Genomic DNA, 20,366 nt, shown 5'->3' on the forward strand with positions numbered 1-20,366 from the left:
GTGTCTGGGGAGAGGGAAGTCTGGGCCTCCCTACTGAGGCTGCTACCCCCAAGGATGGATGGAAGTAAACACTTGATTCAGTAACTATTTTAGAGTTAATGACAAGAAGTAACCTGACCAACAGCTGATTCAATAATTAAAAATATATATTCAAAGGTGACTATTAGATGCACAAATTAAAATTAAATGTCTGTAACTTAGTTGACTTCAAATGCAACAAGATGATCAATGAATGTTTGCAACAAAGGATTTATTGATTATAACAAAGATTCCTTCAAGAAACCTCCCAGTATAAATCATAAAACCAGAATGACTTCTGCTCATTCTAAATTTGTCAAATGGCCTAAATCTAAAGTGAAGGAAAATCATTTTAAAATAATAAATAAGATATATCCTGTAGCCATGTTTCTGCAAAGAAGATTTAAATTTGATGTTGATTTGTGTCTTTTGTAAATCAGAAGATGAATCCCTCGAGCAATTTTTATTTGAATGTCAATACAAAGTGTTTGGTCAAACAGAAACTGGATTAATCTCAAACTCAACATTCCTTTGATGCTGATAACATTTTACTTTATGTGGATAACTTAAGCTCAGCTTTCTCTGATGCCATAAATATAGTTATAGCCAAGTGCCACATTCACTGAAGTAAGAGGGATATAAGCCCTCCTTCCTGTTTGATGAACGATTTTAAGTCATAATATTCTTCATTAAATAGATTTAAAATTTGCAAAACTGCTAGAATCATCTCACAACAGATACGAACTTATTGTTTTAATTAAAACAATGTTTCTCAAGAAAAAAAAAAACAGATGAGCTTGTCAGCAGGTAAGGGGCGTTTACCTTCAGGACAAATTGAGGTTCTCGATTGGTCAGTTACTGACACGCCTTCTGAGTTGATTGACAGGTCGCACCGTCGAGAATGCGAGTTGCAGCAGCCGCGCTGGGAGGAGGCGGTGCTGTCCAAACGCAGCGGAAGCGCAGGGCTCCAAGTAAAGCAGGAGATAACCAGATGTTTTGCTTGTTCCCTCACTGTCCTGGGCCCCTTAGAGCTCAAGGGCCCCTGGCCAGTTGCCCATATGGTTAATCCGGCCTTGGATGCAGCTGATTATTTGTTTCACCACATTTCTCTTAAAACTGAACACTTAATAAAAAACAGCCTTGTCAATAGACTATAAAAGAAAACTTTATTTGATAGGGTGTCCAATACACTGGTAACACTAGAAGATAAATGGAAAGTGAAAATGACCTGTTGACTCATTAAACACAAGAACGCCAACTGAACTCGGTTTAAGTAATTTATACTTAAACAAGAAAAGTCATTAAACTGCTTTAAAAAAAAAAAACTTCTTTTTTTAGGTTAACTAGTAATCTGAACATGTCTAATCAAAGTTAAACATGCTGTTTTGAGATGGTTTTCAGGGGTTCTGCAGAACGATGCGCAGCAAAACTTCAGGTGTCTCTGAATCTTTGTTACTGATGATGAGAACACTGCAGGTGAGATCAGAGAAAACCAGCCACCAATCAGAGGGACGGTCCTGATCGCCCTTCGTTTTAAAATCATGCTGTGGTCAGATTACATCCTGTGCTCAGCAGAGGCCCTCAAAAAGAACCTGACCCAGGACTGTTTGAATACTGCATTATTTGCAAAGGGGCATGAATATTATTCTCATCACGTCATTATTTAATGTCTTTAAGCAGAAAACTGTATTTTCCAAAGTCATTGTCATTTGGTGCTATAAGATGGTCTTTTGTGGCTTTGGCAAGTTTCATCAAAAGGAATTCTCTGCGCTCCCTCCATTCTTTCAGCTCCTGCTCCCCGTGAGCCAGTTTACACAAGTCATCCTCTGTGCACGTGCCTTTGAGGAATCTGAAACAAGAGGTCGTATAATAGGCATAAATAAGCACAATCCCGGCATCGTGCACCTAAATGTTAACTTACCTCTCACAAACTTTGAAAGTGCCGGTGGGAAATCTGTACTGCCAGCAGTTCTGATCGTCCTCGGAGTTGAAAACTCTCTCCTTGTGTTTCTCTGAAGTGATGTGCTGCTGCCACTGCTTCTCACTGTTGCAGTTTTTACCACACAGCCAACAATGATTGCCAGCCTGCAAAAACAAATCTGCGTCTTAATCCTAATGAACCGTTTACGCACGTGAAATTCTAAATCTCCAGATATTGATGATCTAAAGTCATTTCTGATGGCCGTGTCTGTAAATGTCACGTTTTTGGTCCTCGATTGTAGTTTGATTTTACGGTGCATCTTCCCACCTTCTTCTGCAAGAGGTGAATGTTTTTTTTCTCCTCTAAATGAGGTTTGACCGAATTTTACTTGTAAATTTTCCTTAGCCAAATTATTTTTTGATCATATTACTGTATATTTATGTTGTATAAGTCACAGTTTTTTAAATAATTTGCATGCCCTGCGAATTATAGGCCAAAGCGACGTATTTATGGATTTTTTTCTCATATTTATAAACCAATTTATGACCGTTTCCATTCATTCTGACCAAAAATATTGCACAATACCAACAAAGTCCATGCTCAATAATCCAGGTATACAATCCAACATTTTTCAGTCAGGTCATCTGGACAGTTTCTTTATTTTTGTACTGAAACATTTCACCTTGCATCCAGAAGGCTTCATCAGTCAAGGACACACACAACACAAAACTGATTCTTCCCCCAAACAGCTTACTCCAAAGTGGAACACACCAGTTATGTTGGTGCTAAGATGGTCTCTTTGTCCCGCCCCCTCCTCCATTGCCAGCCCTCTTCCTCGTCGGCAGTCATGTAAAAAAAAAAAAAAAACCTGTCCAGATGACCTGACTGAAAATTGTTGGATTTGACACTACCATTTTCAGCCACTAGATGGCAGTCGAGCAGTATGGCATGCTGTTGTATCATGTAATAGGTATAAGTGGCTATTAATTACATAATCAGCTTGGCATAGCCTGCCACCGTCGTCTGCCTGGAGCAACCGTCATATCAGCTTAAATTCACTGCGCCGCCCCGGAGAAATGCAGCTGATTTGAAAAATATGGTAATATTTTTTTCATTTGTTTAGGAAGACTGGAAACTAGTTTTGACTTTTTTTTTTTTTTCCTCTCAAACTTATCTGACATGGAAAATACTCAAATTAAAATTCCCTACATTTCAAAACCGCGCAGAATCCTTACTTTAGCAAGAAAGTGAATCAAAGTTGTACCAAACTGGTAAATTAAAGTAATCCCTCGCTACTTCCCGGTTTGACTTTCGTGGTTTTTCAACACACGACACACGATTGTCAACTGTAATATTACTCACGTGATTGGGACGGTAGGGGATAAAAAGTTAACAGGAGTGAGAACCAACCAAAAAAAAAAAAAAAAAAACAGACAGGTGCCGCCATTTTGTAGTTTTCAACCAATAAGCCTACACTGTAATGCAAGTCAGAAGAACTACACGGCCCAGAAGCCAACAGTGCTTCGGGACGCTGCTTTCTGCTGAAATTCGAAGAACAGCAATGGAGGGAGCAAACACTAGCGGAGAAACCAATGTGGTAAAAATAGTTTAGCAACACAAACTCAGAAGTAACAACTTATCTGTTAAGCTCACAGAACTGGCAGGAAAGTCACAAATAATCTTGAAGCTGAACTCATCCAAGTTGTATTATCTTCACTGGTGAGTACCCATATTAAACTCTGCAGTACTGTACAGTGCATATATTGTTAAAATTACGTAGGTTTAAGAGTTTAGAACATTGCAAAAGTGTGGGAAGGGTTTATAAAGCCTTAAAATATATATAAATAATTAAAAAAAACAGCGTTCCTACTTGCGGTTTTTCACCTATCGCGGTGGTGTCTGGAAAGTAACCCCGTGATAATCGAGGGACTACTGGCCAAATATTTTAATACCTTTATTCAACTATATTTTTAAAAATTAAAAAACAAACATCTTTTAGGCCATGTCCTCTAATCTCAGTTTAAGCACAACTTGTGGGCGTAACCAGACCCAGGCAGATCACGTCTGAAAGTTTTCCAACTCACCACTTCCTCAGCGTAGTCTGTTGGCATGTGAATCTGTTTGCCGTTCTCTCTGAATGAATTATTGGTCATCTCCTCACCCCACCCAGGCTTCTGAGACAGCAGCCACTGTTCATAAAGTTGATCCATATCTGGAACTAGAAGGTATAAAGACAGTGAGCTGAACTACATGCTAATTATATTTTACTAATGAAACTCAGACGATCTTGGCAAAACTTACTGTTGCTTTCCTTCATGTAGGTCCACAGGTCTCTCTCTTCTACACTGTGAGCAAATGTGCAATTCCCAATGTATTGACACTTCTTGCCAGCTGTCACATGCATGCAAATCTGCAACCCAGCGAAACACATTTGGTTAATTTTCCTGAACGTTCGTTGAAAGCAACTGCCGGATATGAACGCTCACCTCAAACTGAGATGGGATGGGTTTTTTGGTTGGAAGTGGTCTTACTGTTGTCCACTTTTTCCTTTCATGGGAACTTACAAGCACAACTCGTCTGTCTTTTGCCCACCTAAATGAGAAGGGCACACCAAGTCACGAGGTGCTGAACTGGTTCCGTCTCTTTACATATTTAAAGCACCTAAATACTCACGTGTGTCTTGCCTTGGCTGTGCAATACTTTTTATTTTTATCAGCTTCACATAGTTGGCCGTTCCTCCAACACTGGCCACAAACAAACATCATCTTTAGATTAGGAGGACCAAACCGCCTCTGAACGGTAGAAAACTGTTGAAAAAAAAAAATAAAGTTAAAATCTTAGCTTAGCACAGCAAATTTGTAAGAATCAGACAAGAACGCAAGCAAGTGATGGGAAGCTCATATTAAACAGACATTTATGCGAAAACTTTAATCCAGGACAAAAGATAAAAACAAGCATCAAAATCCTGTTGGGAATGAGATTCTGACAGTAGGAAACCCTTGAGCAAACATGCCAGTTTCATGGTACAGTATCCATCGCTACTTCGCAGTTCAACTTTTGCGTTTTTTTCAACGATTGTCGACTTTAGTATTACTCAGGTGATCCGGACAGTACGGGATAAAAAGAATAAATAAATAATACTTTGGACAGGCGCCGACACTTTGTAGTTTTCTTTCAATAAGCCTACACTGTAACGCCAGTCAAAAGAACTACACTACCCAGAAACCAACAGTGTATTTTGGTTGATGCTTTCTGCCGAAATGGAGGGAAACTTCTGCAACAAAGTCAGAAATAACTATCTATCTAGATCGATCTACATCTAGATAGATAGACTAGCTCTATCTATTCAGCTCACAGAACTGGAAGGAAAGTTGCAAATAATCCTGAAGCTCAATTTACCACTCGCACATCAACATATATATATATATATTTCTTTATTTTTTTTTTAGAAAGAGAGAACCTTTATAACCCTATTTATTTTTGTATTTATTTGTGCTATTAAAAGTACAAAGGTTTTATTTTTAATGCACGAATATAAAACTTCAATTCATAACATTTTTATATTCACAATGATACATAGGGTCAACACCTGTTTTTAAATTACAGGTATTGAAATTATGTTTTAAATTTAACACCAGAATCAGGTGGCCTTTTTAAAATACTGATAATTATAAACTACGGAGGACATATTTCATCGTGTGTAATTAGTTTTTCACATAAGAATGTATTTTTTACGTAGGAAGCTGAAGTTTCTCTTAAGAGACTCGTTTTGTGTTTGTCTGACTGTTACACTGTGTATCTTAGTACACAGTATTAAGTATCTTAATAATGTCTTTGGAACATAGTAGGGCTTTAACAGACTACTCGAGTAATCGACAGGTCGATTCTTAGGACATCTATCGAGTTTTTTAAATTCACGTCGAGTATTCGCAGTGACGTCATTGTGTCACATGATCCGCACCGGGCTACTAGTAGAAGCTACCAAATGGATTCCTCCCAGCAGATGGACTGAGCGGAGCAGGCCCAGTCTTGGCAAACAGGTAGAAATGCATCAATAGTATGGAAATATTTCACTAAAGATGAATCTTCAGGTTCAACTAGCGTAAGGAAACAGAAAATGAACCAACTTCCTGACTGTTTGGAACATTGCAAACCGGTGTTACACTATATTCTGTGACCACCGTATATTGTGACCATAGGGGGCGGTGTTGCAGGTCACAAAATATGGTGCAACACCTGGTCCAATGACTGAACCAGAACCAGCTTCCTTCTGTCCTTGTTTCACAAACAAAAAGCAAAAAATATTAATCTCTAAACCTATAAAAAAAAAACTATAAACATATTAATCTCTAAAAGTAAACCTAATGTGCACCACGTCGCCTGCTCCGTTGTTTTTAGTTTCGTTTTTGACGTGCTGCACGTTATTTCTTTCACTTTTGCAGCTTAATAATAATAATAACTAAAAGTTTAGTTTTTCCTGCGACTCATTTGCAGTATGATAAATGGTAGGAGCATAATATACGCTCCCAATGTTTTGTTGGTCTTTTTTTTTTTTGTAAATAATAAATGACGTTTTTTTGCGGTTTTTATTTATTTGTTTCATCTTGAGATCCTATGACATCAACTACTCGAGTTTTATTATGTTAATTGAGTTTAAAAATGATGTAGTCGTTCAACCCCTAGCACAGTCCTGGCCCAAAACTTGCTTTCCTTACACAAAATACACACACAAGTGGAGGAACAAAACTAAACCACATCACCAGAACAATTTATTTAGAACTCTAAAGTCATTTTTATCCTTTAGCAGAATATTACTCTTTTTGAAGTTGCACGTTGGTTAACTACCGGTAAATGGATTAGCCTCAGTAGCGAGCCTGCCAACATGCTAACTTTTGTAGCTTGTAATTTTTACAAATTGCGTTGAAAAGAAAGACGAGTGTCACTGCTCTTATAAACATGACACGACTGAGTGTTCTGACAAATGCAATGTACAATTAACCAATTTTATGCCTGTTTTTATGAGCAGAGAAGTTCAGCAACAGGTCTGGTAACAGAGGTGGGATTTAAAATACATTTTTACACATTTAACCATTAGGAATGGTACGACAGAACAATGTAGTGGCTTTCAAACTGAATAGTATGACAAGTGCTCAATATGTGAAATAAAACCATGATTTCGTTTTTACCTGAGCTCCTTGCAATGAATCTGTTGCAGTCCAATACTTTTTTGCCTCTTGAACAATACTTTCATGAGAGATACCTGTGTTAAAAATAAATAAATACAAACCAAAGTAATGTCAGTTACTGCAGAATGCTTTTCCGGTCATGGTAGAAAAGAAAAGGATTTACGAACAATCGCATTTTTCTAACCGAGCTGTGGTACGGTCAAAAAGCAGCCTTACCGAGCTCGTGCTGCATCATCCACACTTTTAACTCGATGAGGCTGTGGGCGTAGAAACACTCGTCTTCTCTCACGCAGCCGTAGCGGACTTCGTGTCGACAAAGATCCAGCTGGCACTGAGGACTCAAAGGTCTGATTTTGGAATAGCGAACCGAGTTCTCCTTCAAAATGTGGACTAGGCACCTTAAAGACAAACGCACAAGTCAGTCCAACTCTGCTTAGTCTTACAGCTTTTAAAACTTTCTCACATTTTGGCTGACTCACTTATGATCTTCAAAGTGATGCTTTGTGACGGGATGAGAACAAAGTGAAGGGTCATCTTTGTTGGTTTTGCTGATTATTCTTGGCTTGTGGTCAAAGCACACCTGCAGAACGAACAACAACCAAAATTTAAAACTAGAGCACTGAAAACCGTTCATTAGTAAAACTCATTGATACTTCAGATACTTTGAGTATAATACAAGTTCTGTTTTATTTATGTATACACAATTATATTTACGACAACTTGATTTGTAAAGCAAATTCAAATCATATTAGAATGAAAAGCTGGAATATTATAAATGAGTGACGATCGTGTACCAGTAATTAATAAATATTATAATTACAACCTGAAAATTTATCTTTGCCATAAAAGTGCTGATAAATTATGACAGAATGTTTTTCAAATTGTTTTTAGAAAACAATCAACAGAAACTCTAGCACAGATGTGAGCAATGTGTGGCCCGAGGGCCAAAAGTGGCCCTTTGATAAGCTCAATCAAGTCCCCAAATTTAATTCATGCATGTCAAACTCAAGGTCCAGGGGCCAAACGTGGCCCTCGTTGACATCTTATCTGGCCCCCAAGCCGATATGTGAAACATAAAATACTTCTATCTCTTGGAAATGTTTTCAGTAATTTTTGATTATGATGTGGAAAGCACAACGGAGAATGTCAAACGAGACCAATCAAACTCTTGAGGAACCTGTGACCAAGAAAAGATGTTGGTATCAAACTTGAGTTATTGTAGATTCTGAAATTGGTCCTTAGTTTGAAAAGGGTTTTAATTTTGGCACCTTTTTGTGAGTTTGACACCCCTGCTTTAACTGAAAAGAACCGTTTTTAAAAAGTTGACGAAAACCTGGATTTTATCAAAGAAACTTAAAGAAGTGTAAAACAAACATCTTAGATAAACACATCAAAAACCTTTAGATTAAAATAGGCCACAGCTTTTGTTCAAGTTGGTTTTCCATAACTAAACTGAAAGACTCAAAAGCAAACATGTAACTTTTTTTAGTTTTATATTGAAGCTAATATGTTGTCACAAGAACTAGTTTTCAGAAATTATGACATATTGCTAAAGAAAATTGAGGAGACCTATTTTCAATCTAGCATACAAGCTATGTGCTACAACAAGAAGTCTTCCAGATAATCTGTCAAAGAAAATACATCTTTCAGTTCCCTATGCGGCACTTCGATTACATTTAATATCGTGATTTGGACCTCTTAAAAAAATATTGTCCACCTGCTCAAGGAGGAAGTACAAATGATTAACGTATTTTTTGCCGTATAAGTCGCACCTTTCTGCATATATTTGCAAGTCCTGCGACTTATACACCGAAGCGACTAATGTACATTTTTCCCATATTTATAACCCAATGTTTGGCTGAGATTGATGATTTCATTCATTCTGACATGGAAAATAATGAACATTACCATTTTCAGCCGCTAGAGGGCCCTCAAGCAATATGGGAAGCCAAGTGTCTCATTAATAGGTAGAAGTGGCTATTAGTGAGACACTTGGCTTGCCATACCAAGCCACCTTCATCTCGCTCCGGAACTCCTGGAGCAAACGTCAAATCAGCTGCATTTCGCTGCCCAGGTGAAATGCAGCTGATTTGACCATTAAAGTGCATTTATTAAGGAAAAGTTCAACAGAGACACACCTTTACTATAATGTCGAGAAAACAAATAATTGTTTTTAAGTGTTAATCTTGTTAAATTCTTATTAAAAGTCTTCCCGTGCATGGCCGCCATTTGGCAATCAATCAATTTTTGGCTCACTGGCCCACGTTTCCGGGTGGTCGGTGGTGACGCATAATAGATGCGACTTATACGGCGAAGCGACTTATTTATGTTATTTCCACTTTATTAGACGTTTTTTGACTGATGCAACTTATACGGCGGCGCGACGTGTACAGCGGCAAGTACGGTACCATGATTTACTGAGTTACTGTTGTTCACTTTAACAGCAGACAACCGACAAATATCACAAATACAAAGTTCAACCTGGACAAAAGACTGAACATTTTAAGGACAATATTTTTTTTATCAAATAAAACAATGTATTACTATGAATGAGACCTCAACAGTTCTGCAATACAATAAACTTTGTGTGTGCATTAAATTATTTATTAATGGGACAAAACCACGGCCTAACATCACAGTTTCTTCAGTAAAAGTAAAGCCCTCACCCCACAGAGGAACATGAATGTCCCACGATGTTCCTGTAAGATCTTGGGGACAGTCAGTCTGATGTTAGAGTTTGGTCCAAAAGGATCAAAGAGCAGCTCTCTGGAGATAAATCCTTTCCGCTCCAGAGTCCAAACATCAATTTCCTCCTGACAGTATGCAAATGTGCAGTGGCCGGGGTATAGGCACTCTTTTCCAACAGCCACCTCTGAAAAAAGGTCAGATTTTAGTATTCACTCAGTACAAACGTGACTGGAGAGAACAAAGAAACAGAGTGGTAGAAAAGGAAAAGTGATTTAACTGCTCCTGTGTTGCAGAATGTGTTTGGAATGGGTATAAACTATCATTTGTGTCATAATAAATACCATAAAATAAATATGAACTACCCGTAACCTTCAAAGACAATTAAAAATGGAAAAACAATTCTAATGTGTTTTTTTTTAACTATGCAACAAGATCAAACAGGGCTTTTATTGTTTTTCGTTAAACACTGACAAGATTTAGGGTACAGACGCTACCTTTGCAAATGTAATAAGGTCCAACATATTGAGTTTTAGTTGGTCGGGGTCGAATGTGCTTCCACATTTTGTCAGATGAATGCTTGATTCTGCCAAGTAATACATCCTTTTTGCATTTATGGTCTTCAGTATGAAGCGCGTAATCCAACACTCCAGGACCTGCAAAAGTAAAAACATTTCTCAATAAGCTCGCCTCTTTAGCTTGAAAAACAATGAGCACTTCCAGCTGCGGGTGGGCGATGTTTCAAACAGATAAACTGGTTGGTGTCTACGAAAAATTGCACAGGATATATAATCTGGCAGGAGTTTAGACTCAACAAAACATCGCTTAAAAGCATCCCACAAAATGTAACGGCACCAAAAATTTCTTAAAGCACCTGAAATGTCATCAACTGGAAAACAAGAACGTTTAAATCTAACTGTCGAGCAAACAACCTTTTATTTGCCAAATCATTCCCATACAAGATAAATTACAAAATTTTAAAAATCAACTAGGCCTATTGTTTTAAACAATAAATCAATTAATCGCATGATAAATAAAAATTATCAACCTCATTTTCAATAATCGGCTTTACAGTTTCTTCGTGACTCTCTCTTTCTACTGAAGACACTGGATGACAAAAGGCTCAACTCCAATGCTCTGACTCCTCCCTTTCTCTTTAAAATCCAATTTTAACAATCCAAAAATCACGTTTTTGGATTGTTAAAAGCAGCTAAGCTGAGAGGCTAAGCTACAAGCTAAGCTAACAGGCCGACCACGGGGGAAAACCCTCTGTTTTGTCAAAGCTCCAAAATTCACAGTTGAAACCAATGCCTTCGTCTAAGAAGTTGTTTTTCTCTGCAAAAAGAAGCTGAGAACTTGTTTATTGATTTTTTTTTATTAAAAGTTGTGTAAAAAATGCTATGCTAAAGAGCTCAAACCACACCGAGCGTCTGCCATTTTGAGAACCGGGGAAAAAAGGAAGGAGAGACAGTCCATGGGCTTCCCTCCCATTTTTCTTAAAGAGACACTGCTCGCTCCCTCACTTTCCATCCTTTGGTTCAAATAAGCCTTATACTGCCATCCGGTGGTCAAAAAAGACACTACACTCAAAAGAAAATTCCAACATTTCTTTTTAAATTTGACAATTACCAGTTATTGTCAAATTTCAAACAATATCGTTTATCGCAATAATTTCTGAGACGATTAATCGCCCAACAAAATTTGTTATCGTGACAGGCATAAAATCAACAGTAGTACCATACACTGACAAAGGCTCTTATTATAACCCATCACATCAAATGGAGGATTAAGTCACAAAGTGATGTGTAGATGTCTACAGCAGCTAGCTATAGTGTACTGGTTGGAAAAATTAGCAACCATTGCATTTTGTCAAAATATGTTGAATAAATACCTTATCTATGGATCCTTTGAATGTTATGTCTGAAATAAAATCCTAAAGAATGCTTTGAAGCACTTTCGGAGCAGTATCAACAATTAACCTGATTTTGAGCAGAAAAGCCTTAAATTTTCACTATTTTCATAATTCTCTAGTGGTAATCTCACTTAGCAAAACAAATCAGCAACATCTCTGGAACCACTCATGATATCGGGATCAAAATCTAGCCTAGAAATCTGACATTTTCAGTGACATACTAACTTTTAAATTAATTTATTTTTATAGTTTGTTCACACAAAGACCATTGAGTGAAAACAGCACTTTTCATTTGAAATTGCCTTTTTCAAGTGTTCCCTTGCATTCACATACAGCAGACGTGGGCAATGTACGGACTGAGGACCAAAAGTGGCCCTTGGATGATCTCCATCCAGCCCCCAAAACTCTTAATTGAAACGAAATCAACTTCTTGAAAAGTTGATGAAAACATTTATAAATGAAACTTAAGGAAGTTTAAATTAAACATCTTGAATCAAAAGATAAAAACTTTTAGAATAAGGCTATATTTGTGTTTCTAGAATTAGACTGAACCTTAAAGACTCCAAAACTCAAATATACACCCCCCCCCCCCCCCATCATATTTAGTCTAATATATTGTCACAAGACCCATTTTACAGAAACAATATCTTATATTTCTACAGTGTATTTGGGGGACATGTTTTGATTGAGCATGCTATAACTATGCTACAACAAGAAAAAGCCTGAAAAACTTTTCTTTTCCTTTTTTTTAGATTTTGTGTTTGAATAAAAATTTATTTTGCAAATTCTCTAGGCGGCCCTTCTATTGCTTTAAATATTTTGATTTGGCCTTTTAGAAAAATTAGTTCCCCACCCCTAACACACAGTATTCGTGATGTGAGCTTTTGGTTAAATACCTTCTAACAATTAGAAGGTTATTTAATCCAGCTCTTAGTCCAGCCAACTGTAAGAGCAGACCGTTGCAAGAATCCCTCACCTGTTCTGACGTAGCATACACAGCAGGCTTGCTTGAATTCATGTGTTTCAGCTAAAGGGTTCTTTGCTAAATCCACAGCTGCAGGTAGGTCCTTCACTTCAGGCATACCCACTGCCATCCCCATTGGTGTGTTATTATTGAGCTGTGGTCAAAAACAATGTAATTAGCGGTTGAAACTAAATTTAATCCGATGATGCCTCAATAATGCTAATAAAGAAAAAGTACCTGTGGCATGAAGGAACTGGGAACATAATCTGAGAAAGACAAAAGTATTATAGTTTAGAAGTTCTGTTGATTTAAAGCAAACCAAAACTACATGACTTTCTAGTAAACGTGAAGTAACTCACCTGATTTGTAGTCTGCTATAGAGAGACTATCAAGAGAGTCCAGTGGTGATGCCAGAGAGTCAAAAGTGTCCATACCAAAATATGTGCTTGACCCTGACTTGTTATACAGAGGAGGCAGAGTTACAGTGCACTGCTGGCTACTGAGGTGCAGAAACGGGTTCACGGGTTCACGGGTAGGCATCATGAATGGGCTTGATATAGAACTACTCGAGGAAATACTGGTTGGTAAAGGAAGGGGCCCCTTTACAGTGGGAATAATCTGACGAAAGAGACAAAACAAAGTTACACATCAGTTCAGGCATTAATAAATTGGACCTTTTTTCCTTTAATCAGTGTCTACAGTTCAAGCTGCTCACTAACCATGCCTGATTCAGAACCAGCTTGGTCCAGAAGATCATCCAGGTCATCCCCGATGATGTCTGCATCAAAATCCTGATCAGGTTCGAGAGCTGGATGAGGCTTGCTGGTTCGACAGCCGTTTACAAACTTGTGAACAGAAAGAGGAACTGACGTGGACGCAGATACAGGCGGGGGGACAGACTCGAAACCAGGCGGCTCAGATACGACACTGTTGCTAGGAGAAAGATCATCAACCACTGATTCATTTAGAGGAGGGTGTACTGCTACTGGGGGTTGGACTGGAGCGGAAGCAGGGACCAAAACACTGCTATCCTGGGTAAACGGAGGCACTTCTAAAACAGAAAAAGTAAATGAATAAATACAAGGAGGTGTCTCCATTATGTTACACCTTCAGGAGAAGCAAATCAAAGATTATATCTTACCAATTTCTATATCTTCGACTGAAGGTGAACCATGAGAAAACTGGGGAGAAAAAAAATCACCAGTTATTGGATATCAATTGAGAGTGATTATTTTTGTTAAAACTGTGTGCGACGATGCTTACTTTGTCACAAGATGCATCTTGATAACTTGATCCACGCAAAACATTCAAGGCAGGCTGGTTAAAAAAAAAAAAAGGTTCCCACTTTATAATCCAATTTTTTTTTATCTTATTGTGAAATAATCAGACAAAACCTATGTTGAAAATTCATGTACTAAAAAGTGCATTTAAACTTGGGACATCAGCAATAACACGCTAAACTAGTTCTGAAAAAATAAAAAACAATAAGACTTCTTAAGAATGTTGTGCCACCATACATACCTTACTTCTTACATAAGCTTTACGGATTTTTAACCCCAAAATTTTGGCAAGGTCCTGAGTCAGCTGTGTGACATTGGAATCCTGCAGAAAAACAAAAAGCAGGAAGTGTTGACATTTGTGCAGTTTTGTGACGTGTTGTAGCCTGTTCTCTGGGTTTTAGTAAAAAAAAAATTTTAAACGCAATCAGTCAGTTAACTTGCTGAAACTTATTAATGCTGACTCTGGTTGGTAATTTGGATATTTATTTACGATAAGTTCAGCATCTTCTTACACGGCAAATGATTTTCTAAACAAAATCTAGCTCGTCTTCATATATAGTAAACAAAAGACATGATATAGCATGTTATTGACGTGAGCTGGCCGCGGACTACCGGATCCGGAAACCCCCTCCAGCCCAAGTCTTTACCCCCGGCTCGGACCTCCCTCAGAAGTGGCACTATACTAATCAATAAATCAAGGAAACGTCAATTAAGTTTTATCAATTATATTAGAAGAGGCAGTAAAAGATTACAATTCACAGCGCTGGACTCTATACAGTCTGTGACGCGTTCACTGACCCAGAAGAAGAGCCCCGATGTCTCGTGTCATTATTAATTTATAGGGTCCTAGACTCCGCCTTTCGCTGAAGGGGAGCTCAGCCTATCAGTGTATGAGGGGGCGTGGCTAAGTGTGGTCTTACGTGGACTGACGTGTTAGAAAATATGAAACGGTGCTTCAAAGCCTTTCTACGTGATGTGGCAAGCAGATTAAACTACTCCTTGACTGATATTGAAATCACTGGGAGACTCTCTTTAGAGTTGCTAGCCCAGTTTAACCCAGTCAGAACCGGGTCATAATTTCATTATAATCCCGTCTCTGAGCAGATCAAAACCATAGGACAAGTCTAAATAAGAAAAATCGTAACAAGCGCACTTAAACATTTTGTCTTAAATGTAATAAGTTTGTAATAAGAATGAAATACAATATTGTAATAAAACATCCCTCGTTTTGAACTTTAAAGGGTAAAATAAAGTGTTGTACTGTGTTTGTATTGAGCTGTTTTTTCTCTCTCATTCAAAGAACAACATTTTATAACGTATGTGAATGTTTTAGCAGAGTGCCCTGAGAAGACGTTTGTTGTGAATTGACGCTCTATAAATAAACTGAATTGATTATTTTGTTGTAAAAGTGAATACAAGTTATATTAAGATTTAATCTCATGAAGCATCTTCACTGTCTGCAAAACAAATCAGAATCCTGGTTCAGATGCGTTTTGTGTGCCTGCAGTCACCTACAGAACCCGACCGATACACTGGCAGGGCTGATATTTTAGGCTAATGTAGGCGTTTGGGGACTTTGTCCCATATGTGCAGATATAAACACCTCTAATTTTCACCCCTAAAATGCTGGGAACAAGCTGTAACTGTACATTGTATCCAGCAGAGGGCGCATGAAGACAACTTTCACGTGATGGCCTTAAGTTTCACTTTCGAAGTTCAGCAAAGACAAAGCAGGAAGCAATACTGTGTGGCATACTTTGCTGAATAGAACACAGTAAGTTTATTTTAACCGATCTGTAAAACTAAAGAAAAAGAAAAATCAAATTCTCTTCAATCCTCCAACCTTGCTCATCTTTCGCTATGTGCCTCTCAAGTTAGCAGGCTAATGTTAGCATTCAATGGCACCGCCTTCATGACATTAGCCCCATTATCAGTAGTTATAGCAACCAGTCCTGTCAGATTGAGCTTCCAGTTTGCGAGGGCATCCAGTGTTAGCAACGTTAACTTTGTCGATCTCATTGAAATGCATGGTCTGAAATCTTTACATCTCTTCAAAGAAAAATAAATGCCAGTGCAGTCAATACTATAATTAGGCCTTCACCATACGTGACTGTTTAAACAATGAACAGGGAAGGGCGTTTCTTTGTTTAATTTATATTTTTGTAACACACTTGATAACTTTACAGTGAATAGTGGAGGATAGAAAATGTGAACGCACAATATGAAGACTCTAAAAAAGTTAAATCTGGTCCTCCAGAGGACCAGATTGAACTTTTTTAGATTTTTCTACCCGGATTATTGAGCATGCATCACGATAATATGAAGACTGTTTTTATGACCAGTGCACCTAGTGTGGGACAACATATAGCATGGAGCCGATTTGCTTAGCTCCATGGTCGCTAACAGCTGCTCTAAATAAACAAGCCCCCCTCCACTCAGTGTTTGTTGGGGTTGGACAAAGCTAAAAAAAAATTAGCCATTATATTGGTTATTGGCAGTCGCCTTCCCCTCCCAATATCAGCATCGGCGATATCCAAAATTTCCATATTGGTTGGATTTTAGTAACCTATGACTCTTTTCCCCCCAATGCTGATTTTTTTTTTTTTTTTGCTAACTTTGCAAGAAAAAACAAATAAATTACTTGGACATTTAACCAAATGGGCTGCAATTTTCAGATGATTTCTCTTACCTGAGGCACTGCAAGAGAACATTTGGCAACAGCCTCATAGGCCTCTTGATGTCTCCCCATCTCTTTCAAGGCTTTTGCTTTTCTGTACAGTGCTTTGTAGTTTCCCTCGTTTAACTGGAGAGCCTTTTCACAGTCTTCTAGTGCTTGGTCAAACAGTCCCTATTAATATTAATAGAAATATGTAGTTTCAGTTAGACAACTTTGCCTCAGTGCTGTGGTGATAGCAAAACCGGCAAAATAAACTTTATGTCTCTAGTGACTGAAGCACTACTAAAAATAAAAATGGAACTGAGCTGATCAAACAAAGAAAACATAGGCTGTTGTTGATGTACTGACAAATATAACTACCTAAATGAATTTCTACTTTAACATTTAACAAAAGCTCAAATAAAAACTACTGGTTCCTATATTCCAATGTTTTTAATCATTTTAAATTATTACCTTCAAATCAAGCAACGATTACAGTCTAAAGTTTTGCGATATTTTTCAAATTATTGCTAAAAACATTTTTTAAATAAAAAAAGGTCAACATATGTTTTATTAAATCTAAATTAAAACAAGGACCATAACAGCACGGCCAACATGTTATCAACCACGGAGATTTCATAACGTATGCAAGTTAATATCAACTGCAAAACAGAAGATCTTGTTACAGAAGTTTGTCGCTCTTCATGCAGAACAAAGCTGCCCTCAGGCTAAACAACATGAATGACATCAGTGCTGGAAGTAAGTGTTGCCAGATCTCGTGACAGAAACAAGCAATCAGCTCTATGAAAACAAGCCCAACTGGCAACCCACCACACTGTAAAAAGAGGCTGTTTTTAAACAGTATAAACATACATTTATTATGGCATTACACATAAACAACAGCAAAATTATGCTTAACACTTTGAACAACATACTTTTAAGCTCTGATTTAAAAAAAAGTTGCATATGCATTTTTTCTACATATTTTTAAAAGCAAAACATCCTGACATCTGCGTGTAAGTGGAGCCCCCTAGTGGTTGGCCACATATGCGTGTTTGGGGTGCGCGCCCACAGACATATTTGTATACGTCTGCCTGTCGCATCACCAACTTGGGCGGGAGCGATAAACAGGAAACGGTGGCGTGAAAGGGACAAACTACCTACTACCACTCGTCTTTTGCTTTATTGTGCGGAGCTGGGAGATAACCAACTAGTTTCACTCAGAAAGAAAGTCAAGCCCAAATAAGCAACTTCATGTTCAAAACAAGCCCAAAAGACCGCAACCAAGATTTGCAAGTGACTTTAGAAAAAAAATAAAACAAGCCCAAAGTGGCTTATAATAAGTGGACTTAGGAATGCTTCGTAATAATCCCCTCAAATGACAGAATGATTCTACAAGAAAATGAGATCTTTTCCCCCTTTTCAGTCTGTGCCACATGGAATGATTTGAGTAGTTTTATTTCAAAATGTATTTTGTGCGAGTTAAAGTAAATCGATCAGTGTGACAGATGCCTCCTACTTACCGGAACAATATTGAGGTACGCAGCAGCCCGGTTTGCATACAGTTTTTCCAGTAAACTTGTTGGAATACAGATTTCTTCTGAGTCGGCGTACTCTGCTATGCTCAGTGCTTCTGTGTACATCTCAATAGATTTAGTCCAGTCCCCTTCTCTAAAAACGTCATTCCCTTCTCCAAACAGATTCCACACGAGGTCCTTTATAAACACCTGGATATGAAAATGAAAAAATGATGACAATTTTTCAGAACGTTGATTTTTTTTAAGACAATAAAACTGGCTAGCTCTTGCAGGAGGTGGTGCCCCCACGTTCAGATTCACAAAACCTACCTCATACTGCTCTTGGCTTCCAGGAAATGGAAGAGTTGATCTAAAAGCAAAAACAAACACTTCGGTTAAAGAAAAAGAAACACACATGCATGAGAACAAACAAGTTTCGTTGGAGTTTAAAAACATGAACACAAGGCATGAAATCGACTCAAGAGTTACTTTCATTTCTTTGAAACTGACAAAAACAGAAGCTTTAATATGAGTGACAACGGTGCCACTTGTTTTCAATAAACTAAAAATTATATATAAAAAATATTTGAAATTAAATCACAAACTTTTGGATGCAAACAAGCAAAGATTAAAAAAAAAAAGCTAAAACTACATTATATTATATGTATTTCACCCACTACAACGTGGTTCACTGAAGCCAAGATGTCACCCGTAACTGTTGGTGACAAACTGCAACAGTTTTATAGTAAAAAAAAGTTCAATATATTAAAAAGGCACTTTTTAACAGCAGTGGTCTCCTAGCAATTAAATTATTTCTAATAAGCATGAACATATCAAATAGGGCAACGTGTTTTTAGTTTTTAGTGTTTTTAGTTTATTTTAGAGAATATAAAAAAATTCCTTCAAACTCAATACTACAATCATAACAGATTAAAAACTAATTAAAAAATATACATGATTTTTCTGAAAAGTTACAAGATTAAACCTTTTTTTTTAATCAGGGAGCATCATGAACAGATTTTGTCTTGATGCTGCTCTATAATCCAAGTAGATAAATCTAACCAGATTAAAGTCAGGTCTTCTGAACAGATTCTTCGTTGTTGAAATGTTTTGTCTCTCTTTTCCAAAAAAGACTTATTCAGTCTGAGGAGGTGCTAAAAACTCAATGAGCACTCAACCAGTTTCTGCTAGCCAGAACCAGTATTCACAAGTAAAAGGAGGACCATCAACCTAGAGTTCGGCTTGAAATTCACCAGGGGATGAGTGATTCTATTGATGTTCTTGCATACATATTCTTGATAAAAGAGGAATTGAGAGTAGTAAATAAGTCATCTTTGTGAAGAGAATCCGTCCATCTTTAAACAGGGGCGGGGGTCTCCATATTCAACTATCACACCTCCTGTTATTTCATCACTCTGTGAACAACAAGCAGCCATCACCGCATTAAAGGCCAACTGTTGGCTGATGTCCTCCTTTTACAGGTGAAAAGCTGTTTTCTTACCAGTATAACAGGCATGAAGTTATCAAGTCAATCAGCTGCCAATCATTTTGTAGAGCGAGATAACATACATTTACAAGAATCTAATAATTATTTCACGATTAATTTATTTTTATTTTTTATTTTGCAGCAGTCCCAGCTGAATGCATGCAGCTCCAAACGTTGTTTTCTGTAACTACAGACATTATCATCTTATTTGAATAAGACGGTTTTGAACTGAAACCGGTCTCTCTTGCAAATGAGTCCTCGAGGCTCAATGGGAAATAACCTGTATAAATAAAGGTTGAGTGAATTAACCTTTAACTTTATTTATTCATGTTCCTCATAGGGAATATCAACCTTCTTATTTAACTGCTTAAAAATACTAGTTTTAAATATTTCCTCCACTAAAGTCTTTTGAACTGCAGCCTCAGATAAATATATCAAATTTAAATGATGTCCATCCATCCATCCATCCATCCATCCATCCATGATGGATGCTAACAGAAACAAGACCAACCTTTTTTTTTGCCTTCTTTATTTTAAAGGTTGCGGACAAACAGATTTTGTCAAGTGGTTGTTCATTGGACAACCTGAAAAATCCCCTTATGTTTATTTAGGTGCTTAATATCTATTTCAAACATAGAAGTGCATTTTCTTTTTAAATTTCTTCATTAGGATCTTAGGTTATCTAAAAAAAATCTGAGGCAACAGCACAACCACCAGATCTAACCAAGCCAAAGATATAAA

General features: G+C 37.5%; 2 protein-coding genes across 2 annotated transcripts in view; one reads left to right on the forward strand and one right to left on the reverse strand.

Annotated features, from left to right (window-relative positions):
• Positions 1 to 20,366, forward strand: part of LOC119421774 (inactive rhomboid protein 1) — a 952,927-nt gene that overhangs the window by 899,764 nt on the left and 32,797 nt on the right. The gene's annotated exons all lie outside the window — the stretch shown is intronic.
• The window catches only part of zc3h7a (zinc finger CCCH-type containing 7A), a 26,435-nt gene continuing 7,401 nt past the window's right edge, over positions 1,333 to 20,366 (reverse strand). Inside the window, exons 3-23 of the mRNA XM_037689128.1 lie at positions 18,470 to 18,509; positions 18,146 to 18,349; positions 16,656 to 16,814; positions 14,208 to 14,288; positions 13,950 to 14,003; positions 13,828 to 13,867; positions 13,406 to 13,737; positions 13,046 to 13,304; positions 12,924 to 12,952; positions 12,699 to 12,840; positions 10,308 to 10,466; positions 9,792 to 9,997; positions 7,605 to 7,705; positions 7,342 to 7,523; positions 7,126 to 7,199; positions 4,613 to 4,746; positions 4,426 to 4,531; positions 4,241 to 4,349; positions 4,024 to 4,157; positions 1,940 to 2,103; positions 1,333 to 1,867 (exon numbers count right to left, since the gene is read on the reverse strand). Coding sequence (XP_037545056.1) covers positions 1,678 to 1,867; positions 1,940 to 2,103; positions 4,024 to 4,157; positions 4,241 to 4,349; positions 4,426 to 4,531; positions 4,613 to 4,746; positions 7,126 to 7,199; positions 7,342 to 7,523; positions 7,605 to 7,705; positions 9,792 to 9,997; positions 10,308 to 10,466; positions 12,699 to 12,840; positions 12,924 to 12,952; positions 13,046 to 13,304; positions 13,406 to 13,737; positions 13,828 to 13,867; positions 13,950 to 14,003; positions 14,208 to 14,288; positions 16,656 to 16,814; positions 18,146 to 18,349; positions 18,470 to 18,509 — 2,899 coding nt within the window. The 3' untranslated portion in view covers positions 1,333 to 1,677. The remainder of the gene's footprint in view (positions 1,868 to 1,939; positions 2,104 to 4,023; positions 4,158 to 4,240; positions 4,350 to 4,425; positions 4,532 to 4,612; positions 4,747 to 7,125; positions 7,200 to 7,341; positions 7,524 to 7,604; positions 7,706 to 9,791; positions 9,998 to 10,307; positions 10,467 to 12,698; positions 12,841 to 12,923; positions 12,953 to 13,045; positions 13,305 to 13,405; positions 13,738 to 13,827; positions 13,868 to 13,949; positions 14,004 to 14,207; positions 14,289 to 16,655; positions 16,815 to 18,145; positions 18,350 to 18,469; positions 18,510 to 20,366) is intronic.

This window comes from Nematolebias whitei, chromosome 15 (genome assembly GCF_014905685.2).
Source record: "Nematolebias whitei isolate Nwh7 chromosome 15, NemWhi1, whole genome shotgun sequence".
Classification (NCBI taxonomy): Eukaryota; Metazoa; Chordata; class Actinopteri; order Cyprinodontiformes; family Rivulidae; genus Nematolebias; species Nematolebias whitei.